At 42.3% G+C, this 25,517-nt stretch overlaps 1 protein-coding gene across 5 annotated transcripts in view; it reads right to left on the reverse strand.

The window, feature by feature from the left end:
• Positions 1 to 25,517, reverse strand: part of PHACTR4 (phosphatase and actin regulator 4) — a 175,805-nt gene that overhangs the window by 18,565 nt on the left and 131,723 nt on the right. For 4 of the 5 annotated variants that reach the window (XM_077295654.1, XM_077295656.1, XM_077295658.1 and 1 more), the window contains 9 exons: positions 20,644 to 20,796; positions 18,962 to 19,048; positions 18,664 to 18,774; positions 18,257 to 18,571; positions 15,858 to 16,338; positions 12,946 to 13,184; positions 10,734 to 10,940; positions 9,027 to 9,088; positions 8,714 to 8,851 (listed from right to left, as the gene is read on the reverse strand). In XM_077295654.1, coding sequence (XP_077151769.1) covers positions 8,714 to 8,851; positions 9,027 to 9,088; positions 10,734 to 10,940; positions 12,946 to 13,184; positions 15,858 to 16,338; positions 18,257 to 18,571; positions 18,664 to 18,774; positions 18,962 to 19,048; positions 20,644 to 20,796 — 1,793 coding nt within the window. The remainder of the gene's footprint in view (positions 1 to 8,713; positions 8,852 to 9,026; positions 9,089 to 10,733; positions 10,941 to 12,945; positions 13,185 to 15,857; positions 16,339 to 18,256; positions 18,572 to 18,663; positions 18,775 to 18,961; positions 19,049 to 20,643; positions 20,797 to 25,517) is intronic. The other variant, XM_077295655.1, reaches the window with a different exon arrangement.

The raw sequence follows: 25,517 nt of genomic DNA on the forward strand, positions 1-25,517 counted from the left end.
ACCGTACCCTCACCAGAGCCCCCAGGCCGATCAGGACGAGCCAGATGAAAGGCACGGACCAAATCAGCAGCATTGACATCAGAAGCAAAAACCCAAGAATTATCCTCCTGGCCATAACCCTTCCATTTAACAAGGTACTGAAGCTTCCGCCTCGAAAAACGAGAATCCAAAATCTTCTCAACCACATACTCCAACTCCCCATCAACCAACACAGGGGCAGGAGGATCAACAGAGGGAACAAAGGGCACCACATATTTCCGCAATAAAGATCTATGGAAAACATTATGGATGGCAAAAGAGGCTGGAAGGGCCAAACGAAAAGACACCGGATTGATAATCTCAGAAATCCTATAAGGACCAATAAACCGAGGCTTAAACTTAGGGGAAGAAACCTTCATAGGAACATGACGGGAAGACAACCAGACCAAATCCCCAACCCGAAGCCGGGAACCAACACATTGACGACGGTTAGCAAAACGCTGAGCCTCCTCCTGAGACAACACCAAATTGTCCACCACATGAGCCCAAATCCGCTGCAACCTGTCAACCACAGAATCCACACCAGGACAATCAGAAGGCTCAACCTGCCCCGAAGAAAAACGAGGATGAAAACCAAAATTACAAAAGAAGGGCGAAACCAAGGTAGCCGAACTAGCCCGATTATTAAGGGCAAACTCGGCCAATGGCAAGAAAGCCACCAAATCATCCTGATCAGCAGACACAAAGCATCTCAAATAAGTTTCCAAAGTCTGATTAGTTTGCTCGGTCTGGCCATTTGTCTGAGGATGAAATGCGGACGAAAAAGACAAATCAATGCCCATCCTAGCACAAAAGGCCCGCCAAAACCTAGAAACAAACTGGGAACCTCTGTTGGACACAATATTCTCCAGAATACCATGCAAACGAACCACATGCTGAAAAAACAACGGAACCAAATCAGAAGAGGAAGGCAATTTAGGCAAAGGCACCAAATGAACCATCTTAGAGAACCGGTCACAAACCACCCAGATAACCGACATCCTCTGGGAAACCGGAAGATCTGAAATAAAATCCATAGAAATATGCATCCAGGGCCTCTCAGGGACCGGCAAAGGCAAAAGCAACCCACTAGCACGGGAACAACAAGGCTTGGCCCGCGCACAAGTCCCACAGGACTGCACAAAAGAACGCACATCACGCGACAAAGGCGGCCACCAAAAGGACCTACCAACCAAATCTCTGGTACCAAAAATACCAGGATGGCCAGCCAACACAGAACAATGAACCTCAGAAATCACTCTACTAGTCCATCTATCAGGAACAAACAGTTTCCCCACTGGACAGCGGTCAGGTTTGTCAGCCTGAAATTCCTGAAGAACCCGTCGTAAATCAGGGGAAATGGCAGAAAGGACCACCCCTTCCTTCAGAATGCCGACCGGTTCAAGGACCTCAGGAGAATCAGGCAAAAAACTCCTAGAGAGGGCATCAGCCTTAATATTCTTAGAACCCGGAAGATACGAGACCACAAAATCAAAACGGGAGAAAAACAGGGACCATCGAGCCTGTATAGGATTCAGCCGCTTGGCAGACTCGAGGTAAATCAGATTTTTATGATCAGTCAAGACCACAATACGGTGCTTGGCTCCCTCAAGCCAATGTCACCATTCCTCAAACGCCCACTTCATAGCCAACAACTCCCGATAGCCGACATCATAATTGCGTTCAGCAGGCGAAAACTTACGGGAAAAGAAGGCACATGGTTTCATCAAGGAACCATCAGAATTCCTCTGAGACAAAACGGCCCCTGCCCCAATCTCAGAAGCGTCAACCTCAACCTAAAAAGGAAGAGAAACATCCGGCTGACGCAACACCGGGGCAGAAGTAAATCGGCGTTTAAGCTCCTGAAAGGCAGAGACAGCCGCAGAGGACCAATTCGTCACATCAGCGCCTTTCTTCGTCAAATCGGTCAGGGGTTTAACCACACTGGAGAAGTTAGCAATGAAACGGCGATAAAAATTAGCAAAGCCCAAAAATTTCTGAAGGCTCTTCACGGATGTGGGCTGAATCCAATCATGAATGGCCTGACCCTTAACCTGATCCATCTCTATAGATGAGGGAGAAAAAATGAAGCCCAAAAAAGAAACCTTCTGCACTCCAAAGAGACACTTAGACCCCTTCACAAACAAAGCATTATCACGAAGGATCTGAAATACCATCCTGACCTGTTTCACATGAGACTCCCAATCATCGGAAAAAATTAAAATGTCATCCAAATATACAATCATGAATTTATCAAGATAAGTCCGGAAGATATCATGCATGAAGGACGGAAAAACAGATGGAGCATTAGAGAGCCTGAATGGCATCACAAGGTATTGAAAATGGCCTTCGGGCGTATTAAACGCAGTTTTCCATTCATAACCCTGCTTAATACGAACAAGATTATATGCCCCCCGAAGGTCAATCTTAGTAAACCAACTAGCCCCCTTAATCCTAGCAAACAAATTGGAAAGCAAAGGCAAAGGGTATTGAAACTTGACCGTGATCTTATTCAAGAGGCGATAATCAATACAGGGTCTTAAGGAGCCATCCTTCTTAGCAACAAAAAAAAAATCCCGCTCCCAACGGTGAAGAAGATGGCCGAATATGCCCTTTCTCCAAAGACTCCTTAACATAACTCCGCATGGCGGTATGTTCAGGCACAGACAGGTTGAAAAGTCGGCCCTTAGGAAACTTACAGCCTGGAATCAAGTCAATAGCACAATCACAGTCCCTATGCGGTGGAAGGGAACTGGACTTGGGCTCATCGAATACATCCTGAAAATCAGACAAAAACTCTGGAATTTAAGAAGAGGAGGAAGAGGAGATTGACATCAAAGGAACGGCATTATGAACCCCCTGACAACCCCAACTAGTCACAAACATAGACTTCCAATCCAACACCGGATTATGTACCTGCAACCATGGAAAACCCAGCACAATAGCATCATGCAAATTATGCAACACCAGAAAACGACAATCTTCCTGATGGGCTGGCGCCATGCACATGGTCATGTGTGTCCAAAACTGGGGTTTATTTTTAGCCAAAGGTGTAGCATCAATGCCCCTTAAAGGAATAGGGTTCTGCAAAGACTGCAAGGGGAAACCCACAACACCTGGCAAATTCAAAGTCCATTAAGTTCAAAGCGGCGCCTGAATCCACAAACGCCATGACAGAAAATGACGACAATGAGCAGATCAAGGTCACAGATAACAGAAATTTAGGTTGTACAGTACTGATGGTAACTGAACTAGCGATTCTCTTTGTACGCTTAGGGCAGACTGAAATGACATGAGAAGCATCGCCACAATAAAAACACAACCTATTCTGACGTCTGAATCCTTGTTGTTCCGTTCTAGACAGAATCCTATCACACTGCATAGGCTCAGGCATCTGCTCTGAGGACAACGCCACAGCGCGCACAGTTCTGCGCTCCCGCAAGCGCCGATCAATCTGAATGGCCAAAGACATAGAATCACTCAGACCAACAGGCGTGGGAAACCCAACCATAACATCTTTAACAGATTCAGAAAGACCCTTTCTGAAAATTGCCGCCAAAGCCTCCTCATTCCATTTAGTCAGCACAAACCATTTTCTAAATTTCTGACAATACAATTCTGCCGCTTCTTGACCCTGAGACAGGGCCAACAAGGTCTTCTCAGCTTGATCCACAGAATTTGGTTCATCATATAATAATCCTAGAGCCTGAAAAAAGGCGTCTACATTAAGCAAGGCTGGATTCCCAGATTCCAGGGAAAATGCCCAATCCTGAGGATCGCCACGCAGCAGGGAGATGACAATTTTAACCTGCTGAATGGGATCACCAGAGGAACGGGGTTTCAGAGCAAAAAACAGTTTACAATTGTTTTTAAAACTCAAAAATTTGGACCTGTCCCCAAAAAACAAATCTGGAGTAGGAATCCTAGGCTCTAAAACCGGAGTCTGAACAATATAATCAGAAATACCCTGTACCCTAGCAGCAAGCTGGTCTACACGAGAAGCTAATCCCTGAACATCCATGCTAGCACAAGACTCCTCAGTCACCCAGAGGAAAAGAGGGAAGGAAAGACAAAACAGACTACAGAAAAAAAAATGGCTCAACACCTTTCTTCCCTTCTTCTGAGATGCATTTAACTCATTGTTGGCCAGTTGTACTGTTATGATCCGGTGACCTTGGAGCCGCATGAGACGTTCTCTGGAGTAGGTGGTACCTGTACTGACCGCAAACCCTAAACTGACACCGCAACTAGAAGTAGCCATGGGGTGTACCTAACGTCCTAGACACCTCGACACAAGCGGAGGACTAAATACCCCTATAGATGGAAATGGGAATTCTATCTTGCCTCGGAGCAGAACCCCAAAGGATAGGCAGCCCCCCACAAATGTTGACTGTGAGTATAAGAGGAAAGACACACGCAGGCAGAAAACAGGATTTAGCAAAAGAGGCACTTCTAGCTAAATAGAAAAGGATAGGACAGAATTCTAAGCGGTCAGTATTAAAACCCTAAAAATATCCACAGCAGATAATACAAATATTCTACATCTAACTAAAGACATAGTATGTATATCTGCATCTCCAGAAAATCCAGCATGACTGAAAAATCCAAACAAAGTCTAAGCTGGACAAAACACAATGAATTGCACTGAATTGTAAAGCACACTGCATGTGTGCTGCAGAGACAAAAACCAGACACTTATCTTAGCTGAATTGACAGCAGGGAATGAGGGGCCAGACAGAGATGCAATCCCTCTAAGAACAATGGACAACTGGCAAGGACTAATGGATCCTGCACACCTAAATACCTAGTAGAGCTGCAATCAGCAGAAACACCTGCCCTGGATTACAACCCAGAGACAACTGCACAACCACCAACAGCCAGCAGAGGGAGTCCAAAAACAGAATTCACAACAGGCAAGGAGACATTTCGCTTTTCCAGAGCCTTTGTGCTACCTGTAATGTGGAAGCCCACAATATTTCCATTAACAGATGACGAACCTGAGTGGGGAATTGCTTTATTTGTGGATTAAGTTAAAGCTTTTCTTAGGAACATTTTACATAACATTTACTATCACATTTATCTGGCGCTCTACTCTCAGCACTTTCATTGGGGTTTCCATCTACATCTCTGAGTGACATGACAGATTAAGCGCCCGAGGGAACCATTCACTATAATGAGGCAGCAGGGTTACTCTGGACCCTGTCTGGCCGCTTCAGAAGTGCACAAAACTGTGGTAGCTTGCGCTTTTATACTCACCTAAAAAGATGGACACCACTGGATCACAGAGCAGACTGTGTCCATAGTGCCTCCATCTTCCTCAATAAAGGGAATCTTCAGCAGGGGATTCCGTCTGAACCCTGTATTTCAGAGATTTACACGGAAACCCCAGTGTAGGCGCTCAGAGCGGAGTGAAGGATAAATGTGCACCGAGCCATACTGCAATCTTTGGGAGGCAGAAAGATCAAATCAACAGAAGGTGAAGAATTGGTTAATTTATTTATTTATTTATTTTTTTACACCCTTCCTCATGCAGTATAATTAGACTATTTTATTCTTCAGGTCCGTGCGATTACAGAGATACCAGATTTATATCGGGTTTTTATGTTGGGCTGCTGTCACACACAAAAGACGCTTTTTATTGCGAAAACTAGTCTTTGCATCGCCATATTTAGACAGCTATATTCTTTCCATATTTCGTCTGACAGTCATGTGAGGGCTTGATTTTTGCGAGATGAGTTGACGTTTTTATTGGTAACATTTTTGGGCACATGACATTTTTTGATCGCTTTCTATTCCAATTTTTGTGAGGTAGAATTAACAAAAACCAGCAATAAACAAAAACTAAGGATTTTTTTTTTATACAGCTCTGCGTGTGGTAAAATTGATAAAGCAGCTTTATTCTTCAGGTCAGTACGATTACAGTGATACTTCATTTACCGGTATATAGTTTTTTTTAATGTTTTGGCGCTTTTACAAACAGGTTACGCTACGTTCACATTTGCGTTGTGCAGCGCAGCGTCGGCGGCGCAACGCACAACGCATACACAACGCAAACACAACGCATGCATAACGCTGCGTTTTGCGACGCATGCGTTGTGTTTTTGGACGCCAAAAAAATGCAACTTGCTGCGTCCTCTGCGCCCTGACGCTTGCGTAAAAAAAGACGCAAGCATCAAAAAACGCAAGACAACGCATGTCCATGCGCCCCCATGTTAAATATAGGGGCGCATGACGCATGCGTCGCCGCAGCTGCGCCCGACGCTGCGCTGCACAACGCAAATGTGAACGTAGCATTACAGGTGAGGATGTTACCTTTAGTAGCCATTCAAACCCATTTGTGTCAACTTCTGTGCATGCTGTGACAATAAATGACTTCACCCAACCACTAACCATGAGTGGAGAAAAAGTTTTAGTGTTATCATTCATATTCTCTGAAAAAAAGGCCAAGAAAGCAAAAATTCTGCCAGGATATGTAAAATTTTAAGCACAACTGTATATAATGGACCACAGAAAATGTAACATTGTCCATGACTCAGTCAAATATATATATATCTCAAAAATTGCATTGAGATAAGCAATCTCCTTTTGCTACAAACCACTGTACCTAGTATAAAAACATCAGAATTGCAAGAAAATTGCACACAGAGAAACAAATCCCAAATCCTTTCTAATCCCGTTGACCCTGTGCATGATAATGCCCGCAGAATAGAGACCGGGTCCGATAGAACAAAGGGGAGATACCTGCTGGCATCTAGAAGAAGAAAACCCCTGAAGTAATAGTGAGTAACAAGAGTCAGTGAGGCATGGTGAGGCAGAGCGCAGACCCGAGAAAGTGAGTGCCGACACAGTGAGAACGGCAGGCAAGTATAGGCTTTATTTCATGGGGGCCAAACATTTTGATCAAGAAGGGGTTGTCCTAGTAGTGGATATTAAGTCTAAAGGTACCGTCACATTAAGCGACGCTGCAGCGATAGCGACAGCGATGCCGATCGCTGCAGCGTCGCTGTTTGGTCGCTGGAGAGCTGTCACACAGACCGCTCTCCAGCGACCAACGATGCCGAGGTCCCCGGGTAACCAGCGCGTCCCCCAGCGTCTGCTTCCTGACACTGACTGAGCTCCGGCCCTAACAGCACAGCGGTGACGTCACCGCTGTGCTTTCACTTTCAGTTTAGGGCCAGCGCTCAGTCAGTGTCAGGAAGCAGAGGCTGGGGGACGCGCTGGTGAGTATGTGCTGTTTGTTTTTTTACATTTACGATGGTAACCAGGGTAAACATCGGGTTACTAAGCGCGGCCCTGCGCTTAGTAACCCGATGTTTACCCTGGTTACCAGTGTAAAATATCGCTGGTATCCTTGCTTTTGCTGTCAAACACGGCGATACACGGCGACCTAGCGACCAAATAAAGTGCAGACCTTCTAGCAGCGACCAGCAATTTCACAGCGGGATCCAGATCGCTGCTGCGTGTCAAATACAGCGATATCGCTATCCAGATCGCCTAGTGTGACGGTACCTTAAGTTGCTGAAGTATAAAAGGGTACAATCCTTTTAGCATCACTATACGAATGTTTATTGAGGTTGAGAGAAAGCTTATTCGATAACAAAACTTCACTTTCTACCACATGGCTGTGAGCACTGACTATAGTGAACTTTTCCATCCTTAGGCTAAGTGCACACGTTGCATAATTGCCGCAGAAATTACAGCAGCAATTCCGCAACTCCTGCCACGGGTATAACCCATGCGGAATAGGCATGCGTATTCCCGCTAAACACTAGCGTTCTGCAAGCGTAATTAGCTTGCAGAATGCTAGCGTTTTCCAAGCGATCTGTAGCATCGCTTGGAAAACTGATTGACAGGTTGGTCACTTGTTTGGCAAATGTGACCAACTTTTTACTATTGATGCTTGGACAAATGTGACCAACTTTTTACTATTGATGCTGCCTATGCAGCATCAATAGTAAAAAGACAGAATGTTAAAAATAATAAAAAAAATTATATATCATGATATTCTCACCTTCCAGCGTACCCGGCAGCCTTTCCAGCTCCTCGCGATGCTCCGGTCCCAGTAATGCTTTGCGGCATGACCCCATATGATGTAGCGAGACCGCACGTCATCACAGGTCACTGCCGCAAAGCATCCTTGGGAACGGGAGCATCGCGAGGAGCGGGAAAACTGCGTGGGTCACCGGAAGGTGAGAATATCACTATTTATTTATTTTTTTTTAACAATTATATGGTTCTCAAGGCCTGGAGGAGTCTCTCCTCTCCTCCACCCTGGGTACCAACCGCACATGATACACTTACTTCCCACATGGTGGGCATAGCCACATGTGGAAAGTAAGAGGATCAATGCATTCCTATGAGTGCGGAATCGCCACGATACCTCACTTTAATGGACATGCTGCGTTTTTTTCCGGAATGCGATTCCGCTGCGGAAAAAAAAAGCAGCATGTGCACAAAAAATGCATTCTAAAAATAGGATGCTTAATGTATGCGTTCTTTCCGCAGTTTTATCGCGTTTTTATAGCGAAAAAACGCAAAAAATCCTAAATGTGTGGACATAGCCTTAGAAGCAAAATATAAGGGTGCAGACCATTTTATCATGCATTCACGAATATTTACTGGCTAGAAATTTGCAGGTACAGCAAGCCTGCTAATTCAGACATTTAATAATGCACAGAAGGAGGTGGACTCTTACCTTGTCAGCGGGAGTGAGCTTGGTCCAGGGTTTATCCGCTCTCCTATCATAGTCATGTGCATCAGTCACCTCCACATACTCATTAAATCTAAGAATCTTCCGCTCCAACAACTCAGCCACTGTAGGTCTTTGACTAAGCTACACACAAAAGGAGAAGATATATTAAGGTATAACTTTTCTGACTGTTCTGGAAAATAATAGAATTAGACCACTGTAAAACAGAGATTTTTAATATAAGTATAGTCAGATTTTTTTCCTCTAGAATAAAGGCTGTTTAATGATAGCTAGTATAAATTATTTTATAGGCAAATACCTTGCGGGTCAGTCGTCTTTTGATTTCCCGTCTCTCTGCAAGCCTGTCAGCTTCATTCTTTACTACAAGTAAAATATGCACAAGAATGTCATGTAATAATATAAAAGCCTCTGGAATGCATTTATTTGCAAAAACACCTACTCATCCCACATCTGGTTTGTTTAGATAAAGACCGACTTGATCTCTTCATTCTTAAATGTTCTCATTTCCTTGCTACATTTTCTAGTTTTACCTCATAAGAAGCTCCACCTAGAGGCAAGTTTTTAACATGGCATTTTGTAATGTGAATTACATGAAAAATGCAATCTTTTATAATATGACGCACTTTTATGGATCTCCTGAAGAAGTTTGTTTACTTCAAAACGCATCAAGAATAAAACCCTATTGAGCTCTTACAAGGAAAGTGAAGTCTAACCTGTAGGCACCATGTTACAGAGCAGGAGGAGCCAAGTAGTTTTATCTATAGTTTTTGGAAGAAAATATTTAGCATAATCTTAGTTTAATTCATATACATCTCTGCTCTTTCTGGGATTTTTCATCCTGTGGTTGGTCCTATGAGTGACTGACAGTATATCTGCACAGTTATACATAGAAAGCTGTCAGTCACTCAAAAGACCGGACATTGGACATTAGCCAGAGGTAGCCTGACTGCTATTAGGTACCGGGATGAGATCATCAGACCCATTGTGAGACCATATGCTGGTGCAGTGGGACCTGGATTCCTTCTGATGCATGACAATGCTAGGCCTCATGTGGCTGGAGTGTGTCAGCAGTTCCTGTATGATCAAGGCATTGAAGCTATGGACTGGCCTGCCCGTTCCCCAGTCCTGAATCCAATCGAGCACATCTGGGACATCATGTCTCATTCCATCCACCAACGTCACGTTGTACCACAGACTGTCCAGGAGTTGGAGGATGCTTTAGTCCAGGTCTGGGAGGAAATCCCTCAGGAGACCATCCGCTGCCTCATTAGCAGCATGCCCAAGCGTTGTAGGGAGGTCATACAGGCACGTGGAGGTCACACACATTACTGAGCATCATTTCCTTGTCTTGAGGCATTTTCACTGAAGTTGGATCAGTCTGCAATTTGATTTTCCACTTTGATTTTGAGCATCATTCCAACTCCAGACCTCCATGGGATATTAGTTGTGATTTACATTGATCATATGTTTAGGTTTTACTGTTCTCATTGCATTCAACTATATAATGAATAAAGATTTACAACTGGAATATTTCATTCAGTGATATCTAGGATGTGGGATTTTAGTGTTTCCTTTATTTTTTTGAGCAGTGTATATATCAAGCTAATCAGCTCTAATAACATGGTGCCCGCCGACAGGACTGCAGTTTCATGATGACAGGTTCCTTATAATATAACATGGTGCCTTCAGACAAGGGCTGTGGAGTTGGAGTCGGTGTACATTTTGGTGGAGTCAGTATAAAATGGAACAACACCTAAAATATATAATACATTTGCTACAGTATTTAAATGCAGTACGTGCTGAATCATTTTTCATAAGAATTTGGGAAAGTTATGAAATGTGGGCTAATCCTTATACACATCTACAGAAGAAACCGGTGACATTTTCAGAATCTATAGTAAATGCTTGCTGAATTTTCCTATTGCAAATCCAACATATATTATCACACCCCGCATTTGTAGCTAGCCTGGTCCTTCTCCATATACACATTAAATTCTGTTCTTACTTTGTAGTATGTTCCTCTGCTCCAACTCCTCTGCTGTGGGTCTCTGACTCAATCTTCGGTTTAGTTGGGAGCCAATCTGCTCCCTTATTTGATTCCACTCTTCTCGGCTGCGATGAGGTAACTCTGTGTCTTGTTCTTGAGGACCTGGCTTTCCACCTAACTTCATGGCCAGAGTATCCTTTCTTTTTACTTTATTGGCCAAGGCGCCTACACATAAAAAAGGTGACTCAATATCATACAATTCCAGATTTGACTGAACCTGAAGGAAAAGGCAAGAAACATAATATCTACACATTCAATATGGCTGATTTAGTAACTTAAAAGCACCAGAAATCTGGTTTATTTACGCTAAAAATCTGTTTAACATGCTGTGCACTACAGTTATCTGATATAGACATTTTTGAGCATGCGTAACAAGGAACACAGACAACCAGAAATTCATCTAGAAAAGGGGCAAAATGTAAATTGTGATCAGGTGTGCCAAAGTTGCACCACAATTTATCATAAATTAGTGGACCAAAAAAGCCAACTAATAATAATCAAAAATTAAATGTGATAAAATTTAGCAAACAGCATGAACCCCTCTGATAAACATGGTACATTGCAAGGCTGTCCAGATTGCACTCACACAATTTTAGCAAATCTACCCAGTTACTGTACCTCTTATTTATATGTGGGTGCTATTGAGAACTAAAAGCACTGGTGAGTTATGCGACTGTAGTGACTCTCAGAAGACAGTCAAAGTTATGAAAATAATCATGAATGGCTATGACGACACAGCATTTTATCTTGATTAACCAGACGTCTAGAAGGAATAGACTTATCTATATGTTGACTTTTGCATTGGTCAAGAAAACACAGCCTTTTGTTTGTTTAAGCCTGTAATATTGACTTATAAATTAACACTTTATTGTGCTAGATGACTAGTGATACAGGGTTATTGAACAATGATGTTTGCAGATATGCTGATTACACAATGTTCAGACCAGCCAGTTTGTTGACTTGCAAAATAGAGGGAGGAAAAACTATGCAAATAGATCGATTAAAGAATGCGAGTTGATCTGGTCACCATTCTTCCCCTTTACCTGTGAATCCTGGCTTGAAGGACAATGGCTATGTGAGCTATATAAGTGAGATATATACAATCAATACCATGGATACATTCAGGGTAGTCAGGATTTGGACCCACCGGTCACCTGAGCCCCATGGATACATTTGTGGGAGCTCGAAACGGTACCCACCATTCAGCTAGCTCCAGGGAGTTGTTCGGAGAAGTCAGGTTGTGACCCTCTGGGCACCTGGCCTTGTACCTCAATGGACTGTCATCTTACTAAGCTGTCAATAACTCCTCTCTGTGCGTACCACAGGTGGGGTAGTTGGCCCTGGGAGATCTGAAGTCACAGCTGCTCTTATCCCGACAAGTCAGCGGAAGAGCGAGACTCTGTAATTTTGCACCATCTTGGGTATTTTGCCTGTTTTGTGGTTCAATAAAGAATTGCCACACTGATTTATCCTTGCCCTGTGTTGTCTTAGTATTACGCCCATGGGGAAAGATGGCTGGTCTGAACGAGGAAAGCAATTGTTACCATCCACCTTTCGTGTCTCTCTTTTTCCTCATAGATTGTAAGCTTGCGAGCAGGGCCCTCATTCCTCTTGGTATCTGTTTTGATCTGTGTTTATTGTTATGCTGTAATGTCTATTGTCTGTACAAGTCCCCTCAATAATGTAAAGTGCTGCGGAATATGTTGGCGCTATATAAATATATATAAAATTATTATTATCAAGAGTGGGCATTCAGTAAGATGCTCCCAACTACATGCAGTTTTGGCTATAAGACCAGGGCACCCGCTGACCCCCATGTCTCCACAGGCTGAGAACTTTGAATAGTTGGATTTTATGATGAATTATATTTCTCTTATATCTGAAGAAACTATTTTAATGTACCTTAATGCATTTCATAATATTGCTCCAACTATGGGAGATCTTCTGTCCAGTGTAGAGGAACACCAATTACAACATTCCTCTTAATTATATTAAAAAAAAAAAGCAGAACAAAAAATGTGGTATCATTTAGTTTAGGACTCTTGGAGAAAGTTATTTACTCTTGTATGTACATTAAAATGAATATAAAAAAAACCACCACCAAACAAATCAGATAATCCAGAATCCAATTGATGCCAAATTATGAGAATTTTTACTGTATTTAACTTACTTGTTGAAGAATCATCATCCTCTTCCTCCTCCTCTTCTTTGTACAGTATGGGCCCCTCTGAATCACTATCACTAACACATTCATCTTCATCCTCCTCCTGAAGACATGGGGGAATGTAGCTTGGAATTACAGTAACAGCAGGAACATCTCCAATATATACTCTTGAGGCACGAGAAATTCCCCCTTCAGGAGAGAAATCCTCTTCCCCATTGCTCATTTCTTCATCGTCATCATCAGGCCTGCAAAGTAAGGAGAGAAAAAAAAAACCCCTCACGTTTCCATTTACAAGAAAAACCAAGATAAGAGGGACAACCACTTCCCTCATACACTGTGTGCAGAATTACTAGGAAGTTGTATTTTGCTCACATGATACTTTTTATACATGTTGTCCTACTCCAAGCTGTTCAGGCTTGAGGCCAACTACCAATTAAGTAAATCAGGTGATGTGAATCTCTGTAATGAGGAGGGGTGTTGTTTAATGACATCAAAACCCTATATAAGGTGTGCTTAATTATTAGGCAACTTCCTTTCCTTTGGCAAAATGGGTCAAAAGAGAGATTTGACGGGCTCTGAAAAGTCCAAAATTGTGAGATGTCTTGCAGAGGGATGCAGCAGTCTTGAAATTGCCAAACTTTTGAAGCGTGATCACTGAACAATCAAGCGTTTCATGGCAAAAAGCCAACAGGGTCGCAAAAAGCGTGTTGGGCAAAAAAGGCGCAAAATAACTGCCCATGAATTGAGGAAAATCAAGCGTGAAGCAGCCAAGATGCCATTTGCCACCAGTTGTGCCATATTTCAGAGCTGCAACGTTACTGGAGTATCAAAAAGCACAAGGTGTGCGATACTCAGGGACATGGCCAAGGTAAGGAAGGCTGAAAAGTGACCACCTTTGAACAAGAAACATAAGATAAAACGTCAAGACTGGGCCAAGAAATATCTTAATACTGACTTTTTAAAGGTTTTATGGACTGATGAAATGAGAGTGACTCTTGATGGGCCAGATGGCTGGGCCAGAGGCTGGATCAGTAAAGGGCAGACAGCTCCACTCCGACTCGGACGCCAGCAAGGTTGAGGTGGGGTACTGGAATGGGCTGGTATCATCAAAGATGAACTTGTGGGACCTTTTCGGGTTGAGGATGGAGTAAAGCTCAACTCCCAGACCTACTGCCAGTTGCTGGAAGACAACGTCTTCAAGCAGTGGTACAGGAAGAAGTCGGTATCGTTCAAGAAAAACATGATTTTCATGCAGGACCATGCTCCATCACATGCCTCCAACTACTCCACAGCGTGGCTGGCCAGTAAAGGTCTCAAAGAAGAAAAAATAATGACATGGCCCCCTTGTTCACCTGATCTGTGCCCCATAGAGAACCTGTGGTCCCTCATAAAATGTGAGATCTACAGGGAGGGAAAACAGTCCACCTCTCGGAACAGTGTCTGGGAGGCTGTGGTGGCTGCTGCACGCAATGCTGATCATAAACAGATCAAGCAACTGACAGAATCTATAGATTGGAAGGCTGCTAAATGTCATCATAAAGGAAGGTGGCTATATTGGTCACTAATTTTTTGGGGTTTTGTTTTTGCATGTCAGAAATGTTTATTTCTAAATTTTGTGCAGTTATATTAGTTTACCTGGTGAAAATAAACAAGTGAGATGGGAATATATTTGGTTTTTATTAACGTTGCCTAATAATTCTGCACAGTAATAGTTACCTGCACAAACAGATATCCTCCTAAGATAGCCAAATCTAAAAGAACCCCACTCCAACTTCCAAAAATATTAAGCTTTGTTATTTATGAGTCTTTTGGGTTGATTGAGAACATAGTTGTTGACCAATAATAAAAATAATCCTGTAAAAAACAACTTGCCTAATAATTCTGCACACAGTGTATAATGTACAACTGAATTGTCAAAATTAATTGTGCGCCTTGATTGCAGAGGCTTTTTCTGCAGGCACTTCCAGTGATCAATTATGATCTGATGGAAAATCTGGTAGTAAGGGTTCAATTGTCCTGCAGCACCATAACAGGAGAAGTTAAGAATTTCTACTCCAGAGTGAAAGCCATTCTCCACCAGCAGTGTAAGAATCTTCAGCACAGGCCTATTTGATTCTGGAGGTATGATCACTTCACAGCGAGTGGCCTCAAATTCTAATATGCAGGAAAATGGGGCTTTGTTGCAGTTTCCTATGAAGCAGGGGGCCTACTTAAGACCTGTACTGAAATAAAAAATAGGGACAGCCAGCTCACCCCTGCTAAATAATGGAAATAACTGGAACAGGGGAAGCCACTTCAGCTAGTCTCAGCGCTGTATAAATCCAATAGAAAAAATTCTTACAGGTGAAAATACAGGTAGAAAAATAGAACTTTATTTAAATGCTAGATTAAAAAATGAATGACATCTTCAATTTCATCCAGCAATGTAATATAAATTTCCTAACGTTTCTGACTGTAAACCAGTCCCTAATCATGGATGGATTTTCTATTGGACCTCTACTGAAGTGTCAGCCTTAAAACTGCAATGTTGCAACTTAATATTTCAGGACTCAACTTAGATTTCTGCAATCAAATTCTTGATGGAAAAGCCCCTTTAATTAGTGTCCTAGGAATTTTCCTTTAAATGGGGTATTCCAATCTCAGACGTTTACTGAATATCCTTAAGGTGTGTCATGTCTATTAGATGCAGGTTCCAACTATGAGACCCATACTTAAAGTCCAGGAACTCATCCCACACCACTGGAAATAGAGTTGGGATCTACAAATATCGCACATATATGGCATACCCTGTGGATTTGTCACACGTCTGAGAGAATAACCCTTTAATATACTTTAACATACCAACATGTGGACAAGTAAACAATTCGAATTACAGTAGGCAAAGCAGCTTTTCAGGAAATGGCCATGTAAAAACTTACACTTTAAGAAGCTCTATAGTGACAGGCAAGGATCTCACACGTGTTCTCTCCTCACTTGACACCACTTCATTGGAAAAAAACAGGAGGGAGTGTGCCCGCTGAGAATTATCCAATGTGGGTATCGGCTGTGGACTGTTAAGAGCTTGCTGAATGCGAATATGAAGAGGCAGTATAGGCACATTTAGTGGCATTTCTCCTTTATTCCCTTCTGTGCTTGGAAGAGGCATTACTTTTGGTGGAGGATCTTGGGCAGGCAAAAACGACAAAGTAGGGTCTTGAGGAGGAAGTGTTGGAGATGGGGGAGAATGTGCTGGAACTTCGCTTGCAAGAACAGAAGGGAGCGACACTGGCCGAGCAGTTTTCTCTTTGTTGCTCATAAGATCCGTAGACGGTGGAAGTCCTCGTTTAGAAGGAAGTGGTGGAGAGGGACGAGACCCGGCAGGCGTGAGGGTAGTCCCACCTATTGCCAAGCACAGTTCCGCTAGAATAAAAATTACAATTATTTTAAAACTAACCATATGCTAACAAGTTACACACCGAGTTGAATGCTCACAGTAGTATTTGTATAATTCAGATGTAATAGTTTGAGACTTATATGACATACAAAAAATCTAAATATAAAAATCCGCAACGCAAAAATATTTGGCATGGTAAATTATTGAGGCAGTTTTATTGTCAAAGAGAAATCTGATTTCCCTTTGTAGACAACCATGTTCAAGTCCATATTATATCTAGAGCAGGGCACTTAGGGTTTTCAATATTTTTGGACCCCTTCGACACTTCAATCTTTCACCCCACTAAAGCAGACAGCCTGATCCTTGTGCAGTATTACTATTATATACCCCTATAGCCATTTTAAGGATCTCAAAGAACTCAATTGACAAGGTTTTAAAAATTTGTATTACTTGAGCAGAACTCTTTTCTCACAGTATATTTAAGTATAACACAGATTACCTTGGTACACTAAGCGAACAGTAAGAAGAAGTGGTTAGGGAGATATTCCACTCATCAACATTAATCAACAGGGGGAAAAAAAAAACACAGAAATTAAGTCCCTGCATATCGGCAGTTACAAGCTTGGACTTGGATATGGTCCAATCTTCAAACCAACAGTATGCGGCTTATGGAACGCTGATCAGCATCCCACAAAGTGGGAATAGGTTACCAGAATTAATTCCCATGATTTTTAGGTGATCAATGTTTTTTTTAAATTATATTTATCAATATTTAAGATAAAAGTTTAGGTCCCCACAGTCCAGGGAATCTGCACTATCTTTGTAGATCATTCAGCAAGTGGTTGGCTATATTTCTAGAGACCAGATCGAAGACTGGTTAGCCACTATGCATTTAAAGTCAGATACTGCCATTTTGAAGACTCACTAATCATCTTTTCTTTTCCCTAATAGTGTAGCATGACAATCTGTGCTTGGTTTTAAGTTACTGGGATTGCTGAGGACTGTTCCTATTTTTAACCATAGCTCCTTTTTTGGCTTTATGACAGACTTGCAGCATTATTATATGTTTTATACAGGTTTTTAATTTTAACATAATTTGTCCTTCAAGAAATCATAAAAGATCTCTGGGGAACATTTTTTCCTTTTATTGTTAATTTTTCCCCAGTAACTGAAGCATCCTTCGGAGACCCATTTACATGATAAGACAGCCTCCTGCTGTGCCAGGATTCACTAGACGAGCGGATCATGCGAAAGTCAGGTCCCACAGTAGAATTGGAAGTACCAATGCCTCTGTGCATACATAACGCTTATTACATGCAATAGAGGACAGAACCAGTAATAAATGATCTAAGTCATGACTAGATATTTCTCAAAGTGGTGTAAAAAGGAAGGGGGCAGCATGATGTCACAACCCTAATGCTACTACTCCATTGGTCTGCTGTGAAAATTATACTATGTACGGGGGCAGGAAACAGTATTTCAGCAAAAAGAAGCAGCCTTGTGAGTAATACGGCTGGTTCAAAGACTATACTAGAATGGTTCTTTATTCTAGTGGCCACGAATCTCAGGTCACGAGCCTCAGAAAATAATCATGGACATTTCCACAAATCTATACTAGGTAGACATCGCATATTACATAGCAGAATGCACAAATTACACAAGATAATTATAGCATTTTTACATCGCATTAAATAAAAAACTTTCATGTATGAAAGTATTTGCTTGTCCATTCTTAATTAAGTGTGCAGAAGATCTGAGGTTTTATTAATGTTTCAACCCAACGAAGCTGTAGCATAATGAATAGGACATTGCACAAAATCATTTTGGACCATGCTATCTTATAATACAACCCATTACAAAAGGCATGTGTTAAAGAAGAAGGTAGAATTTAAAAAAGTTAATTTGTCAGAGCTCCAAAGGTGCAACAATCTTTGCATATCTTACCCATTAGAGGGGTGCTGTTACGGTTCTGGGGCTTAGGCGGTGGAACAGGTGGCTGTTTAGGCGCTGTTGGTGGAAGAAGGGTTCTAGGCGCAGGTGACGGTGTAGTGTTCACCGGTCGGGTCACAGGCTGGGGTTGTTCTGGTCGCTTGCCCTCACTATGATCCTGAGCAACTGAATTTGAGGTGGACAGTGGTCTTTTTGGAGGGAGAAGTGGCTGCTTCGAGGATTCTCGTAAGGCAAGCGGTTGCTTTGAAGATTCTGTTAAGACTTCCTGTGCAGGTTCAATTTGAGAATCGGGACGTGGTCCTACTGAATCTAAAAAGATGGTTGTGTGTATCGAACTGATATAAATATAAAAAAAATAAAAAAAAACACACACACACGATCCAGCTTGGTGTAGCCATTACCTTTTCGACTGTTCCGCTTTATACTTTTTTCATTATCATCTTGTGACTCTCTGGGCCCTGGGCTCATATGGCCATTTCTTAAAGGAGGCGACTCCGATTTAACAGAAGTATCTGAGAAATGCAAACAAAAGTCAATGAAAGCTACGCATCATTTATATGTTGTTGCAGTATATTTTAGAGAATTGACAGAATGCACACATCAGTACCACTGGAGCTCAAAATTCAAGGTCATTTTAATGGAAGACAATTAAGTTGTTAGTAACATATCTAATAAAAAATGGATGGACTTGCTACTTGCCTTCAGGTCCTTCAGGAACCTCCACTAGAACCCCTCTTTTTATTAGCTCTTCTCTGGGTTTTCTCATAGAGATTTTTCTTTCCAGCACTTGAAAAGAAAAAAAAAACAAACAAAAACAAAGGCCTTTGTTGATTATATTGTGGTAAAAAAAGCAAAAACACAATGAATGTAGAACAAAAAAACAAACATACTTTGAAGAGAACATTTATTGCATGGGCGGTGTCTGGCATAGAAGCACTTGTCTATATGAGTGGGGCAGAGCTTTCAACCAAGTATAAAGCAAGGGCAGGAATAGTACTGTGTCTGGAGACAAAGAAAAATAGACCCTTGGTGGACCCCTTTAATGCAATCTGACAAGTTAGAACATTCAGAAGCAGTGGTGACTTTAAAAAAAAAAAAAAAAGTGTTTTTCTACTCTTGCATCCAAGTAAAAATGTAGCACCAGGAACATTACAGATTTTCAGGAAATAATACTTAAAACAAAAGTCTCAAAAAAGGTGTCCCGAGAGCATGCTAAAGTAATTACTCGAGGCCCGTAGCCAGTGGCAGATTAAAATGAGGGCAATAGGGACTACTACCCAATTGCAAAGGCTTCGGGTGGGGGAATCCCATGGCTGGACTGTCTTCATTAAACCTTTTCTCCACCACTAGCAGTGTGCATCCCATTTATTTTTATATTAAACACCCAGTGGGGGAGAGAAGACTCATGTAATTGCAATGAATTGTGACTGACTGGGTAGGGGGATGGGAGAGAGGGGACACGGAATTGTAATGAATTAATGAACTTGGGGGGTTGGGTGGCAACAGAGAAAATGAATTTGCAATGAATGGGGGGGGGGGGGGGGGGGGGGCTTGTACATGTAAAGGCTGCCGTCACACTAGCAGTATTTGGTCAGTATTTTACATCAGTATTTGTGAGCCAAAACCAGGAGTGGAACAATTAGAGGAAAAGTATAATAGAAACATATGCACCACTTCTGCATTTATCACCCACTCCTGGTTTTAGCTTACAAATACTGATGTAAAATACTGACCAAATACTGCTAGTGTGACGGCAGCCTAACTGTACGAATTGGAGGGGGGGTGGGAGAAAGAGCATGTAATTGAAATGAGAGGAGGTAAAGGACACAGGACAGTCACATCCAATGAATTAGCGGATAGAAAGGGGCAGTTATTAATTAAATTTATATTTTTTTGGTAAGGAAAAAAAAAGGCTAATTATTGTTAATGGGTGGAGTGGCCGAGGCTGGCTTATCAATTTATATATTAAATTGCGGGGGTTGCACAGTGGCTAATTCTATATTGATGGTGTGGTGCAGACATATATTCAGGGGCATAGTGTGGCAGACTTTGTCTCGGTCGGGATTTTTTTTAAGTGTCCGCAGAGCCCATTCAAGTTTGAAATCCACGATTTAGAACAAAGCATTAACTTCAATTGCCAAGCACAGTGGCACATTCCTGCACTGCTCTTCTCCCGACCCAGGTCCTTGCAGTCCTATTCACCTTATTACATGGAGTTCTGTTCCGCATTTTTGGTATCATGGGATACATAGATGTGTTTTTAAACTAATGTAAACGTACAGCATGACAAAGCAATGTGATATTACTTTGCATCATTAGAATTTTTCAATATTGAATATTTGTGATAACAATACAATACACAAACTATGCACTTTTACAACTACCTTCTGAAGTCTCACGAAAGGTATCGCTGCTCTTCCTCTTCCTCCATTTCCAAGGCTTGAAGAACTTTCCAATCCCAGAGAACTTGCTCTTTCTCTTGGTAGGTGGAGTTGGAGGACCTGGGGGCACCATAGGAGGATCCCCCTCCTCAGCTGTAAAGCAGAGAAAAAGACAACAGCTATTTTATGTATAGAAAAAACACCATTTCTAAAGTAAATCTTCTCCTTTTGTTAATGTATAGTGAATCACTTTATGCAACATTTCAGTATCCAGAAAGTAACAGCTCCAACCACTTCCTCCAACACGTTTCTACAACAGCAAGACGCCTTTTAAAAAACTGCGTGAGCAGATAAGGGGCCATTAAGACACAAGTTATCCTTCTCATATTCCCTGATAATTGAACCCCAAGTCAGACCTAAAACCAAATTTTAAAATCCAACGGGAAGTCGATTTGGGCCTCTCTCCAACAAAGGGTCAGTGGAAGTGTATTTTTTACCTTAGTGCATAAATGATCTATCTGCTCGCATTTTCATGAAGCCGGGTATAAATGACTCTTTAGGTGGTATAGGGTCCAGACTCGCCTGCACTCTCTTTTTGGAGGCAAGTCCATTGTGTTGGAGATACGGGGGAGCAGGAGGGTGATTTGTTACACATCTTTTGGTCCTGTAGGCTTCTATCCTCTTTTTCGAGGAAAGTGATGCAGGGGATATGTAAAAATCACAAATTTCATTTCCGGCCTGGATCTGGCTCTCGTCCTTCTCCATCACTGACATTACCTTAAAAATCTACAACTGCAAAGCGTGCATTCCCCTTCTCTGGATAAAAAAAAAAACAGTATTCCAACAATTTCTCTTTGGTTTACCAAAGTAAATGAGGTTATGTTAATGGAAGAACTTACTTCCACGATAATAACTCATAATCGTCTCTACAGAATCTGCCGGATGGCATTCAGAATGTTGGGACGACCACTTGGCCTTTATGGGGAGAGAACGGAAATGGGTCTCACCTGGGAACACTCATGCTACCGAAGCTCCCTTAACCCCCCCCCCCCCCCAATGTTTTTCTGTTTTTCTCTTCTTTGCTTATGTTTGTCTGGTCTGTTACAATCGGCTTTAGCAATTTTGGCTATGTATTTCCATATCTTGGATTTATTAAAGCTCAAATGGTGCTTTTTTGCATCCTGTATAATCCTCAGGACCTGAGTAATGAGTATATTGCTATGATTGAAATTTCTATTTCCTATTTCCTTCTTTTTGGCCGGATGAATAGTGTTTTTTTTTATTGGTACCATTTTGGGATATATGACTTTTTGTTGACTTTTTATTCCATCATTTGTGAGGCAGCAATTCTGTATCATCTGGTGAACGTGAACACCATAATAAAATATACAAAGTACTTATTTTATAGTTTGGATCACCACAGAGATGATACCAAATATCTGTAGGTAACTTATATTTTATCACCACTTGAGTTTTTTACAATTAAGAAAAAAAACAACAAAAAAAACAGTATATTGTAAAAGCGGTTAATTAAAGGAACCTATATTAATAGCCTATCCTTAGAATAGGTGGGGGTGTGACAGCCAACACCACCTGCAGGTCCTCCATTCCCGATGCAGACGGTGGCTGGCTGTGCTGAATGTTCCAATCAAAAGGTGTTGGATGAGCAGTATCTAGCCACCACCGGAACCAGGGAAAAGCTGATTGGCAGGGGTATTGATGACCTATCCTGATTGGCCATTCATATAAAAGTCTCAGACAACCCAATTGTTTTTGTCTACGGAGATGTGTGATGGCCTATCTTTTTGAATGATGAAACATGGTATTTATTGGTGCAATTATGGGGTTCATGAGATTATTTGAGTGATTTAAAAAAAAAAAAAAAAAATTTTAAGCGACATGATCATAAAATAAATTGTGGTTGTTTTTATGGTCTTTACTGGGTGCAACAAATAACATGGGTGAGACAAAGTGTGCTCACTTTATAGTTTGAGTTTATGGCTTTTTTGCGGCATTCAATGGAAGAGATAAGTGAGAAGTTACATTTATAGTTCAGGTTGGTTCAGATGTGGTAATGCAAAATGGGAATTTTTATGGTTGAACAAGGCCTACTTTTTCCATATTTTTATTTTCTTCTTTCTTAATTTGATGGGGTGAGATCCTCCGTCTTTGTGTAAAGATGTGTTCCATACACATCACTCCCCTATCCCTGCAGCACGGGAAGTTAAGAGGTTTTCAAATTATTAGTATTATGAGTATTATTTTTCTGATTTTTGCCAATATGTAGGAAAAAAAAAAACCCAACAAAAAACAAAACAATGAACGGAGCTTACTAAGGCTGTTTTCACATTTGCGGTTGTGTCCGCAGCGTTTCTTCCGCAAATATCCGCATGCGTTGTGTATTCCTATATTTAACATTAGGGACGCATGCGTTTTTGACTGTTTGCGTCTTGCCGCGTTTGACGACGCATGCGTCGTTTCGTTGTTTGCGGCTTGGCGGGAAATGCAACATGTAGTAATTTTTAGAGGCGTCAATTTGCCGCCTGGAAACGCATGCGGTCGATTGCGCAAGGATTGCGGCAAAAACACGCATTGCTGTCTATATGAATGCATGCGTTCACAAGCACATGCGTTTGCTTGCGTTCGTGAACGCATGCGTTTCAAAAGAGAAAAACATGTCTAGACACTGATTAGCATTTCAAAAAACTGACCGTCACATCCAAACATAGACTAAGTGTGAACAGGTGCTGAACCTTAGAGTCACCAACTCCCATACAGTCAAGCAAACAAGGCAGCACACTGCAGCGCTAAAACATGCAAACATGAAACACGAAAATTTAACTAATAATATGTATTATTTAGCCTTCTGACCGAGCACTCCGCCTCCTAGTCACAGGTGTTTTGATTGCAACAGGTCCAGTACCCCTCCACAGAGAGAGAGAATGTTAAGGCCCCATCTCACATAGCGAGATCGCTAGCGAGATCGCTGCTGAGTCACAAGTTTTGTGACGCAACAGCGACCTCAGTAGCGATCTCGCTATGTGTGACACGTACCAGCGATCAGGCCCCTGCTGCGAGATCGCTGGTCGTGTCAGAATGGCCTGGACCTTTTTTTGGTCGTTGAGGTCCCGCTGACATCGCTGAATCGGTGTGTGTGACACCGATCCAGCGATGTCTTCACTGGTAACCAGGGTAAACATCGGGTTACTAAGCGCAGGGCCGCGCTTAGTAACCCGATGTTTACCCTGGTTACCAGCGTAAATGTAAAAAAAACAAACACTACATACTCACCATCTGTTGCCCGTCAGGTCCCTTGGCGTCTGCTTCCTGCTCTGACTGACTGCCGTAAAGTGAGAGCACAGCAGTGACGTCACCGCTGCGCTCTGCTCTCACTGTACGGCGGCTCAGTCAGAGCAGGAAGCAGACGGCAAGGGACCTGACGGGCAACAGATGGTGAGTATGTAGTGTTTGTTTTTTTTACATTTACGCTGGTAACCAGGGTAAACATCGGGTTACTAAGCGCGGCCCTGCGCTTAGTAACCCGATGTTTACCCTGGTTACCCGGGTGCTGCAGGGGGACTTCGGCATCGTTGAAGACAGTTTCAAAGATGCCGAAGTCGTTCCCCTGATCGTTGGTCGCTGGAGAGAGCTGTCTGTGTGACAGCTCCCCAGCGACCACACAGCGACGCTGCAGCGATCAGCATCGTTGTCTGTATCGCTGCAGCGTCGCTGTGTGAGACGGGGCCTTTAGTCTCATAAGAGATTTTCACAGGTACCCATTCACATGGAGACGTTTATTCTCAGCGAGGTATAAGAGAGATGCCGTAAAGTGGCTACCAGGTACACATAAAATTGGCCTTTTTTATGCGCTAAACGCTCTCATTTTTCATATTTCTAGTGCAGTAATGCAGTTAAATTTTCGTGTTTCATGTTTGCATGTTTTAGCGCTGCAGTGTGCTGCCTTGTTTGCTTGACTAGACACTGATTAGCCACCCCCCACATACAAGGTGATAAAGGGAGGGAGTGGACATTTGCAGGTCACTACTCAGCAGATACTGAAGCAGACGAGACGCAGGCTACATCTTGGAGGAAAACAACACACTGAACAATGTGAGTATATCCTAGCCAATGCCTTTATTTTCTATTTTCTGCCTCTACATGTCCTAATATCTTGCATTTCTTTCTTTCTACATGCATCAGAATGTCGTCTTCTTCTGATGAGGAGTTTCGTCCTGGGCCGTCGGAAGTCGAGCATGTCAGTGAGGTGAGTACTTGCCTCGTCAGATTGGTAAGTATTCACTGTCACATCTACACATGTGACAATTTGAATTTTTCATTTTTTCAGAGCTCTTCTTCAACTGTGGCACAGACTGGGCAGGAGCAGCGGACTCAAGGTCGGGTGGAAAGACGGCAGCGGGTACGTATACAAGGCTGACTGTTTACTGTATCCTCAGTGTAATATTCTTGAATCTTCTTTTCTTTCCATTCCTATTTCTTAACTTTTTTCTTCTGGAATCCTTTTGTATGTTGACTTTCCTATTCATGCCATTTCTCAGCATCTTTTTTCTTTTTTTTCCTTATGTTAATTCACTAAACTTTAATGAATTTATTGAATTTTTAGGTTCCACAACGGGAGGATGACCTAATTGAAAATGACCTCCTCATCTCCCTGGTCCAGGAGCGAGTCCCCGTTGTGGGACACCCGGGATCCACTGCACTCAAACGTCACGATCCGGCGCCTATGGAATGAGGTGGCCAAAGAGATGTGGGATGGCTGGGACAACGCCCCGACTCGGGTCCGAAATGCATTTGGTAAGTATTGCACTGCAGTGTGAAGCAGCAGAGACCTTGGCCGTGCTCACTCGACTGTGTGT

This window comes from Ranitomeya variabilis, chromosome 3 (genome assembly GCF_051348905.1).
Source record: "Ranitomeya variabilis isolate aRanVar5 chromosome 3, aRanVar5.hap1, whole genome shotgun sequence".
Taxonomy (NCBI): domain Eukaryota; kingdom Metazoa; phylum Chordata; class Amphibia; order Anura; family Dendrobatidae; genus Ranitomeya; species Ranitomeya variabilis.